The sequence below is a fragment of the Lottia gigantea genome (assembly GCF_000327385.1).
Source record: "Lottia gigantea unplaced genomic scaffold LOTGIsca_16, whole genome shotgun sequence".
NCBI lineage: Eukaryota > Metazoa > Mollusca > Gastropoda > Lottiidae > Lottia > Lottia gigantea.
The window spans coordinates 528,551-540,123 of NW_008707965.1; the positions used below are offsets into that span (position 1 = coordinate 528,551).

General features: G+C 30.5%; 2 protein-coding genes across 2 annotated transcripts; one reads left to right on the forward strand and one right to left on the reverse strand.

The window, feature by feature from the left end:
• Positions 1-6,939, reverse strand: LOTGIDRAFT_230861 (hypothetical protein). Its single transcript, XM_009051116.1, has 9 exons — positions 6,879-6,939; positions 5,817-5,927; positions 5,232-5,279; positions 4,277-4,414; positions 3,828-3,960; positions 3,571-3,671; positions 2,448-2,627; positions 2,111-2,143; positions 1-248 (listed from the first exon to the last, which is right to left on the reverse strand). The coding sequence occupies exons 2-9, from the start codon at positions 5,922-5,924 to the stop codon at positions 81-83; spliced, it is 909 nt and encodes a 302-aa protein (XP_009049364.1). The 5' UTR covers positions 5,925-5,927; positions 6,879-6,939; the 3' UTR covers positions 1-80.
• A 406-nt stretch (positions 6,940-7,345) lies between these two features.
• On the forward strand, positions 7,346-9,569 carry LOTGIDRAFT_186451 (hypothetical protein; the record flags this gene model as incomplete). The annotated part of the gene is made up of 4 exons (XM_009051117.1): positions 7,346-7,654; positions 8,616-8,756; positions 8,974-9,151; positions 9,301-9,569. Coding segments are annotated over exons 1-4 (801 nt in total), but the record flags the coding sequence as incomplete, so codon positions are not given.
• Positions 9,570-11,573: the final 2,004 nt, after the last annotated feature.

An 11,573-nucleotide genomic window follows, 5' to 3' on the forward strand; every position in this document is an offset into this window, starting at 1 on the left:
TACATAAAACTTAATCCTTTATATAATTTACAAATATGTTACTTGAGAATCTAATGGAAGTTTCTTAGCAAATGCACAGATCAATCCTGCGATACCCATACAAAAACTATGCCTGTTATTCCGCTCAACAAACCACTTACTACATGTATAAGAATAGAAGAGAACAATACAGAAAGATTATTATAGTTTATTGTAAAAGAGGAGAAAACAATCAGATTTCTAACAAAACTAAATCTTGATTCACAGCCCTGAAATAATAATTAAAATATCTTCATTCCATTAACAATGAGCATTTTCTAAAATCAAATTATATATTATCATATAGAAAAAATCAAAGGGAGAACTGTAACATGTTCTCAACAATCAAATTTAAACAATTCAAATCCAAACTCTGAACAAAAGGAAATCAGATCTATATAAAGCCCATTCAATTTGTCAAAAAGGATAAATGTTGGACAGTAATTATTATCAGATCCATTAAATTAATGATATCAATATAGAGGACATCATATACTGCTACCACACTGGCAATATAACATAATAATAAGAATATATTTAATGATTTAAAAAGCAGGTCATGTCTTATATGAGTATTATAATTTGTTTTCTTAATCAATATTTTCTTAATTCAATAAGATTTCCCTTAACACATATTACACAAACAGTCGACACAACACGATTTTATTACATCTACTGACACTTGTAATATTTGGGACTAATTCAAGACAGTGATATTTATAACATAAATGTTGTCCAGCATATGTAAATTATAATATGAAAAACTAGTAAAAATCAAAATCAAAATATAATAGAACTTAATCTATTTATATATATATAACTCAACAAATTAATAAAAAATTGATAACAGATGCTGATATTGAAATAAAACTATTATCAGCTGTCAGAGTAAAATTATAATGTTAAAACTGTGAGGAAAGCTCCATTAATAAACTTATTTGCTTAGTATTATATCTAAAACCAAAGTGTCTTACTCGAGTTGAAAAGTTATAAAACATGTTATATTACAGTATTATTGATCCACTCAACATGACTGTACTTTATTGGATAAATTTTTAAAAAAATCAGTAATCATTAACTAACATTAGAACCTATCCCACACTTTCATTTTTCAAGCACTGGCTTAATTTTCTATAATCTAACATAACTAACATTACTCTTATTCCTTGAAAGAAAACGTTCATAATAATAAATATATTCTAGTATAAATTCCCCATATTGTTTATAGTTAACTTCAATTATTATCTATTATTGATAAAATAAAATAGTGGTAAAATTCACCAAGTTATTTATTTTTTAAATGGTCACATCTATGCTTGAAAAATAATTTCACAACAGAAGCATGCTTGATCAAATATTATAAAAGGAAGAGTTGTTAACAATACAGTTAACAATATACATTTTACAATAACAAAATATTATCACTGTTAACATAGTGTTCACTGTGTGAAACTCTGATAAACAACATGTTTCAAGTTCAGTTTTTATATTTCTGAAACACAAGTTAAAAATAGAGTGGTTTACTATATGAAAGACTAGAGACTAGATAACCAGGATAATTGTGTTCCTTGTGTAAAAAGAGGCAATGACAGAAAAATCAACAGATCAATTAACAAAACAAGATCATTATCGTGAACAAAAAAAAGCCTTAGAAGAGAATTTCAAACACAAATTTCAATTCCATTTAACAAGATGTGCAGAAAAGTTTTTCATTTTCATTTAACTAGAATTGATAATCAGATTTTTTCTTTGGTCTAATTATTCCTATCAACAGTGAAATTGGTTAACGGTTAGTAGCTTTTGTTTGTAGTACAGGGACTATCCCTAAAAAACAATTTCATGGTTTTACCATGCAGATATAGAATTGCAGGAACCACCGAGGTAAAATGAAAAACCCTTAAATTAGTCAGGAACTAACAAAACTAACTATACATATATAGCCAAAAGGGCTATATTTTTATAGAAAACAAAAGAATTCTGCAAACAATCAGGGACATGAACAGAAGAAAATTTAGTTTTTCGGCTTATGTACCAGTATATATATCCAATAAAAGAGCTCCCAGATCCATTGATATAAGATTCATTTGCTAACCACTGTAACATTAGATGTAGGGTAGGGTGTATACTGAAAACAGAAAATTAACAACTCATTACAATTAAACATTTCTACACAGATTTGAGAGAGTAAGAACATATGTCAAAATATAATACAACAACATGCACAGACCAACTGCTACATAAAACCCACATCTTGTCGTTAAAACTTTACTATCAGATATAAAAGATATATATGTGCCCACAATTTCATAATTTTTCATGAGTGTTTTCCATGATCATATATCATGTAACATTAATGAACTCTTTTCAATTTGAGTTTAGAAAAACGGAAAATGCAGTAAAAAGAGGTTCCACTTTAGATATATACTTACTATAACATTAACACCAAACTGAGCATGATCTTCTCTTCCTGTAGCCACTGCTGGTTTTAATTGACCATCAGATAATATACCAATATGGCGGTGACGTTCTTTCAAAGATTCAAAAATTACAAACTGGTTTGTCTGTGTCAGTTGGAATTTAGTTTCTAAACCTTGAGTAACGCCTGGTCCCTAAATAAATAGGTTAAAAACACATAGTAATATATTAAATATACAATATTAATCACATGGACTCTCTGAAATTTGACAAACCCAGTAAAACTGACAATAGGTATTGCTAAGCTAACTGTTACATTATATTTCAGAAAGTTTATTTAGCTCATTATTACACATCTGATATTTTATCTTATAGATACTCTCAGATCTTTCAAGGAATTGACCTCTGCTGAACTTGATATTCAAATCTAAGAGTCAGGTAGAAGATACCTATAACTAGTGTTGAAATGGTTAATGAATTTTACGAACTGGGTTATCGTCTGCAATAACCGTTAGTTACCCGGTTAATTACTAAAGATTATAAAAGGAGTCAAAACCCACATTTGCGGCGGTAATTCATCGTTAACTAAACTAGAGTAAGTGAAAATGAGTACTCAGGAAGATTTTGGCTAGTTCCCCATGAATTGTCGGTACAAATCGACAGATACCAAACAAACACTTCGTTGTAAGATTACGAGCGGGCCTGACAGAGTTCACTCATTGCTACAGTCTCTAACAGATCAAAGGTTTTTATACCAGTTGTGGGTTCAGTGTATCTCATTGAAGTCACCGCGAATCAGTGTACATATTTCACAATTAAGTATAAAACTTACTTCTTATAAAATTGACGGTTAACCGATTATCTCAAATCAGACCTGATTAACCGTTTCAACACTACCTATAACTTAAATCAAGGAAAATAACTCTTGAAGCTCCTATCCACATGAATTAAACAAGTATGACCATTAGCCTACTTACAACATAAACTAAACAAGAATGACCATTAGCCTACTTACCACATGAATTTAACAAGTATGACCTTTAACCTACTTACAACGTGAATTAAACAAGTATGACCATTAGCCTACTTACAACGTGAATTAAACAAGTATAACCATTAGCCAATTAGCCTACTTACCACATGAGCTAAACAAGTATGACCATTAGCGATGCAAAGATAGTTGTTGTTGTTGTGAAGACGAACCTGATTCTGTCCCTCATTAACTACTGTCCAGTGAGCTGAAATAGTAAAGTTTTCACACGAAAATTATCAATTGAGATAAAAATAATACAAGTTCAGAGTGTCTCAGAAATGAAACATACACGTTACTGAAGAAAGACAATTACTTGAACAGAAGTTGTACAATTTTTAATAGCATATGAAACTAAACTCACTAAAGAAAGCCTTAGGATCACTCGGGCCATGTCCATCAACAATAAGTGAGTTATCAGGTAAAGATACAATCTGTAGACATCTTCCACTGGCTCGTGATACTAGCTGTACCACATTACCATTTTTAAACATATCCTACAAATATAAACAGTACAACTCTATAGTGACTATCATTAACAATATTTTTTTATCATACACAAAACTTTGGACATAAATCAGACCTTTTTTAGGTAGATTTATAAGAAATTCTTTCATTTTAAATTCAAGTGGCATAAATTGTGTATTTCTTAGTTTTCTTATTGTTAACAATTTTTATATCAGGGATTGTGAGATAAAAATACAACTGAATTGAATTTTTTCATTTTAAGTTATGCAATATGTGTGCTTCTGAAGTCGCGTGTTGTACATGCGCACGTATAGTTCTAAACTGGCTTATCATAAGGAAACCTACCAACATTGTCCCAGAAGCATTGGTATCTAAAGCTGTATTGAGTTTATTAGAACAATAATCTATCTCTTTACCAAGTTGTTTTCCTACTTGTTTCACACCAGATTTTAACGAATTTAAAAATCCACCTCCACTACTGTGCTGAAAAAGAAAATATCACATAATTATATTCAAAATAAATTTAATTTGGGCCTTACACATAGATCTTAACAAAAATTGCATAATTCCTTCAAATAAACCTCAAACAAGGAATTTCACTTTTATATTTCATTAGAAAGCTTCTATCTGAAAATTGGGGCATCTGAATAAAGCTGAACAATTCATGTTTCTAAGATCAAGGTAAAATTAACTCCCTGAAAATGGTGAATCTTTCCCTTTCAACCCTTTGATATGTTCTCATGAAACTTTCACAGTAGGCTTTTGCTTAAAGTATACAATTTTTCCTACATGAGGGAGAAAGAAGAAACCAAAATTTCTCAGAAATAGCAATGGACAGAAATAAACAGAAGAAGAGATCAAAAATTCATCCATAACCTTTTGCTTCAGTTTTAATAAATGATGATCCCTCTTTCGTAACTTAAAACAAAAGTTTGAAGATAAGGCACTGAGACATGCAAGGGGAATAGTGAAATCGCATGCAACAGGTTCTCAAGCATTCTGGGTAAAGTTACAGTAAAGTAACTAAATTACGTATCTAAATAAAAATGAATCAATGTTAAATTTGTCCTCAATATCTCCTTTGAAACAATTGAAAAGAAGAAAGTGATTCACAGATTTCTGAAGTTCTGAGTAAAGATACAGTAAAATAACATCAAGTAAACATGAATCAATGTAAAATTTGTCATCAAATTTGCCCTAAGTATTCTCTTAAAATTGAAAACAGGAAAGTATTTTCAACAGAATCCCAACCGATTGTGAACACCACCAACAAGCATATCAATCTATATTTAACTCTTACTGTTGAATCATGTTCAGTTTCTTTTTCTACCTGAACAGTTATTGGTTTCTGAAATAAATCCTAGCTCTTTTATACATCAAGTAAATTAAATATGGCATTTGGAAGAGATCCTACAACATCAGGTATAAGTCATGATTGAGGACATACAATACTAGAGCTGCGACGATTCTTGAAGTTGTGATTCAAAACACTATACGATATTCATCCAATGATTTATTGCAATAATTATCATTTATTAGAGAAGGAAGGAGGAAATATAGTAGAAACCTTGTCACTATTAAGCACTTGAGAAAATTTAGGAATTGTATTTGTAATTCAAGCCTATGACACTTAATTGCCAAGAAGACACAATCTAACAATCACTCTTTTGTAATTATGTGTTTATGAACATAGCTTGAGTTATAAATTTATTATGCACTTGGTTGAATCCAATTCTTATTCCACAGACTCCTTCAAAAATGATCATTTTTAGAAAGTTGTATGTATCTTAAAACTGTTCATAAAGAACATGACCATCAATGACATCATTGAACTTCCAGGCTAGAAACAAATTGTTAAATGAGAGAAAAGGAAGCTTAAACATACCGAGGCACCAGATTGTTTTGGCTGATATGTTTGTGGGTAACCAGGGTGGTTTGGGTACCCAGAATTAGACTCTTGGTACCCTGGAGATGGACCCTGTTTTTCTGCCATCGTCTGAAAAAAAAAATAATCATGATTATAAATTACACTTACTGCCTAAAAAATTTCCCTTGTATACCTTGAGAAAAATAATCAAATAAGCTTAGGCTTATTATTTATACAAGTATTGGTACAAAACACCTGTCAAAACCCCTGATATCTCTGATATCCCACAACTTTTTTTGTCATCTTGTCCATGGATCTAAGACAAAATTCAAAAAGTAAATTTGACATATGGTATGGAATAGGCCTAGTCATAAAAATTCTGTAGCCTACTGGTATCTTTATTAAGAAAATCATAAATAATTTGCCTGGAAAGGGAACCAAAAATGACCAAACCCAGCTGATAGTTAAATCAGGTGAGATGTCTAAAAACTTTGTTTTAATTTTGTATTATTCTCTCATATAAAATTTTGAAGAAAAGACTCTATTGATTATTATATTTAATTAATACAAAGTTCTATAGATTTACTTTTACCACCAAGTAGTACAAAAAGGTGACTGATCTCAATATTTCTGAACAAAAATCTATCAACTTAGATATTAACCTGAGGTTGTTACAGCTTTGATGACATTGAGTCATATGGCCAACATTGTTGACCTACATAATAATGAATATTCACTTTGTTTCTAGAATTATCTTCAATAATGGATTTGGCCAATGTTTGCCAACAATGTGAATTTTTCTCCCAAAGGATTATATTTCTGCTTTCAGCACATGAATATTATTTAGACAGTATGGCGAACCAATATAAACAACATTAATTACTTGAAACCTCTCACTGACACTTGACACTGAATTCAGAGAGGGTGGGGTGGGGCATTGTCACGAAAGTAATCTTAATTTGAACATTCGGAGACCAAAATCACAGCATGACAATCTCACCATTAAAAGGAAGACCCCAAATGCTGACAGAATATATAAAATTTATATACATTTGCTACAAATTAATCAAAAAATATCACCTTTTGAAACGTCGTAACACTTTTATTCCTAAGACCTTACTCTTTATTCCTAAGGCTAACGTAAGAAAATTTAAATAATGAAAATCAAAAAACGAATTAATAGATGTTTATCATATTATTTAGGTAAAACTATATGTGAATTTCTTCCAAGAAGTAAAAAAAAAGTCATTGATATCAAAATCAACCTAAAGATTAATTGCTTACCAAAAAGTATTACATCTATCGTTTTTTATTTATAAATTTTCTACAGTTACTAAATTTGTGGTTAACCAGTAAAATAATCTCCAACAAAATCTTCATCTTGTTATTTTATTTCTTATCATTTAGTAAGATCTTGATTAACTAGTTATATAGGTAAATAATTTAGTTTTGCAAATTTGTATCGATTATGAAAATACAGAATTGTGTCTAAAGTGATTTTCACTGAAAAAATAACAAAACCATTTGATGTGGGTTTTAAAGAGTATCCAAAATGGAAGAACAAAATTGACAATTTTTCAAAATTTAGCCTATTTGGCTTTTCACATGAGATTCCTTCTCTTGAAGGCCTGTAAACAACGAATATGTCAATGAGTCTAATCCCCAGCTTATCTTACAGCATTTTTGTTTGTGTTTTAATCAAAATTTGTCACACCCAACTTGTGGTGAATGTGAAAAATGGTGGCGGAGATATTTTAGTGGAAAGCATCCAATCAAATGTGTCATCAGACACCATAACTTTAGAATATCCCAGTAGTGATGGCTCTTTGATTACACAGTTCATAGATTTCAAATCTGTAAGTATGATAACGTCTTCAACAGTTATACTTTAATATGAATGAAGGCATGGCCTTGAATGAGAGCGCAGGTTATTGATAAAATAACACTAATTAATAATGATTAAATAAAAGAAATTCAACCCAATCTGTATGTAATGCAAACTACTTTGTCTTCTAATCATATGTGTGAAAGTAATCTTCTATGAATAAAAGATCTGTAGACAATCTTTTATAAGGTATCTAGAGAAATTTGTTTAAGGTGAAAGTAATCATCTAAATGATGGCGTCATTATAACGTGACGTATGATGTCAACAAAGCTGCCATCATTGCTTGGGAGAAAGTCTTGGGAAATTAGGTCAAAGCTGTCATTTTATTCCTAATGACGCATAGAATATCCAGGAAAAATAAAAATAAAACTTAAGGGTTGTTAAGTTGGTACAAAAAATCCCTTTCTGTGTTTGAAACAATTGTCGTAATTTATTTAAAGAATTCCAGAATATTCACTCCGAAACTACCCCGAACGACTGCGATCTAGTTGTCAACAAACATGGCGGCCCCCATGATCCGCCATCTTTTTTTTCACTTTTTTTTTTACTACCCGTGGGGCATAAATTTTCTGAAACGAATTGATGTATATGTATGTGTTACCATTATAGAGAGCTTTGCTCTCAACGGCGTTGCCGATGGCTTTGCCGTCGAGAGAGCTGCGCTCTCATATAATGCATGTAACAAGGAGATGGATTTGCATAACTTTAGTAAGCTTTGGTATGTTCTTGTAACTTGTAACGGGGGAAACCACTACATGCCTATGTTCTTGTGTATAGACTAAAGAAATTCATGCATAATTAATATTGTTTATATCAGCTTTTTGATCTTTTTTGTTTTGTTATATTTTTGATGCAATCAGGAGTACCGACTGATTGACCTATCTAAATTAAATATGAATTCTGCTTCCTTACAAAGTCTTTTTTTTTGCAGGAAGCCCAGATTTTCCGAGCATATGTTCCTGGTGAAGAAGAAAGAGGACAACCACCAGGATCTGTTCAAGTTTTATGTTTTATAACTAGATTTTCTAAAAATGATTTCATTTCCTCAGATGCCATGTCAAAACTTCGTCAGGTACAGTAGTATATCATTTCTTTGGACTTTCCATTTCCTTCTAAATTTTTGGAAAATTCTGTAAATTTCTCAATGACAGAGATCTAGCATTTCTGTTTGTTGCTTACCAAAGTCTTACTATGCCTAATGCCTATATCATACTGACAATGGGTTCACTTAAATGACAAATAAAAAAAATGATATACACACCTTCTTACCTTTCAATGTTATATTTTAGAAAAACCCAACAGCTATCAGGACACCGGAGGAAGAAAGGCCCCAAGAAGTTCATTCATTTGACCTTTCAGTTGACCTGAATAAAAGTCATGTGATAAGTCCACATGTTTTCAATATTTGTCGAGAAGCGAAAGAATCAACGTTTTTTAATGAAGATGATCTGAAAACCATATCAAGATGTGAGTTGTCTTATATCATTGTTTAATAGCCCTGCAATATAGATTATTAGTACTTTATTCAGAAAAGCATTTTAACTAAAAACACGTTAACAAAATATTTGAAAGAACTGAAACTAAGAAACTATACATAATTTTATATTATATTTCAGCTTTATCAAAAGATTACAACACCATGATGTCAGCCATGATTAAACTGGCACCAACTAAGTATGGTAAATGTTCTGACACTAGTGATATATTCAAACCTTGTACTTGTCGTTATGATGCCTGTGTAGGATGGTACCCCTGTGGTTTAAAGTACTGTCGTGGTAAAGATTCAAGTGGTAAAGTGGTGAGCTATCGTTGTGGTATAAAGACTTGTAAAAGATGTCTAGCTTTTGATCATTTTGTCAAACAGAAATTTTTATGTTTATGGAATACTCCTTGAAAATAGTCTATATTATTTAATATACGTCTGGCTTAGATTTTCTATATTGGATTTATTTATTATAGGTATACTATTGCAACAGGATGCTGGTCTCCTTGATTTAGGTAAAAAAAAATGGAGGTTTGGAAAGATAAAAATTCTCCCTGTAAATTTTTGGATGTCTCATTAAAATTATGAATTTTCGATAATAAATAAACAAGCTTATAAACTAGGCTGATATCTGAACATAGTCTTTTCTAAAATTTTATATGAGGTTATATGCAATAGTTTTTGACATTTTTGTCTGACTTTGATAATTTATGAAATTTGTGTATCTCTGAGCTTGTGTATCAGGCTTTATTTAATATCAGTTTTTATTGTTATGTTATCAATTGATTTGTCTAATGTTTGTTTTTAACTGTTATTATTATATACTAAAGGCTTAAACCTGCTGTCCATTTTTAGATAATATTCATCATTTATTTTTACAACTGTTTGTAATAGCTTGACATTGTGAAGATGTCCCTTTAGATAATATTCACCATGTATTCTTACTCTAGTAGACTCTGCTCAAGTTTCTAACTTTATTTTCTTGCTCATTTTCCTCTTACAAAATTGTATCATCCAGATTACATGAAACAAAATACATTGGGGCCTTGTTTATCTACACATTTCCGATCCCAATAAAATTGTGCTGTTTAATGAATTTCTGGATAGTTGAAACATGCCATGCCATAACTAGATTTATTTCCTTCCTAACTGGACATACGCAACACTTAAGATACATGCTTGTACTTTGTATATCTCAGTGTCAGATTGAAATGAATATTTTATCAGACAAACATAAGCGAAGAGAAATTTCATATAAGTTGTCTAGTCATAATTCATTTTCTCATATAATTCATTCAAATTCATTCCTTCTTTAAATCATGATATCCACCGGTTTATCAAAATATGTTTTATTAGCATCATGTATTGTGCCAATATCCAAACATTTTATATTCTTAGTATTTATATAATGAATAAACATATTTTATACTATAAATGCCTTTATTCTATCTGAACCATTCCTAAGATACTACCTAATCAATATTAATACATATTGACCATTATTGGGATATAAATTGACATTAAATTTCTCATTTGGAACTGTGGTTACTTCAGATGTAAGATATTAATATAAAAAGGTATGTTGTTTTTTTTTTGTTTTTCTTATACAGATGACTTTCTATGATCTAATGAAATTGTTATGCATCTTCTGCTCTGGGTAGTGGGTAATTTAATGTTCAGCCAATCATATACCGTGTTCAATGAATGATTTCCTTACTATATATGTGAGTTCTGGTATTCATTGTTACAGTGTTTTTGATTGGTGAGCATGGGATCAAATTGTGATGCCAATCATCATTGATAAGACCATCATTTTGAATCGCTTTTGATCAGCATCAAATTGTAAGTTTATGTTAATCTGAAAAAAGACATCCTAAAGTGAATGAAAGCTTGACCAAAGTAGAATGGAACTCATGTCAAATCAAATCTATGTAAAGGTATATTGTAATTGAAAAAAAAATCTGTCAAATCTTAAGTCTATCTGCGTCCAATTATCTTCACTGAACTTTCAAAAACTCGATTTAGTAGTGTAGTTTCCTAGTTGCAAGTTTGATGGGAGATAATTATAAAAGCTAAGGACAATAAATAGAGTTTTCTCCCTTAGCCTTAACTTAACATGGAAATTACAAATGAACATAAAATAACAGACGAAACCGCCAATAAATGTTTAAAAGTAGAAAGGGTTGAAAATACAAAGGAAATTTACTTAAAGATGAATAGGCTGCTGGTCCAAATTTCGGTTTTGATATTTGTCATATTTTTTTTTTTAAATCTCCAATAAATTCAATTATTCCGACAGGTTCTATAGATCTCAATCTGATTTATCTCAAAAACTTCACTAATGGAAAAACATATTTATTGTAATTAAAAAAATAATCATTGGTAAATCTAGGCGTCACGCAATTG

What these genes read in the sequence shown, in the direction of transcription:
- LOTGIDRAFT_230861 (XM_009051116.1), bottom strand. Translation starts at nt 5,924, where the DNA reads ATGGCAGAAAAACAGGGTCCATCTCCAGGGTACCAAGAGTCTAATTCT. An exon ending in CAAAACAATCTGGTGCCTCG is followed by an intron (nt 5,280 to 5,816) that starts GTATGTTTAAGC and finishes GATTTATTTCAG; the next exon opens with AAACCAATAACTGTTCAGGT. An exon ending in ATACTTGTTTAGCTCATGTG is followed by an intron (nt 2,628 to 3,570) that starts GTAAGTAGGCTA and finishes CTATTTATTTAG; the next exon opens with GGACCAGGCGTTACTCAAGG.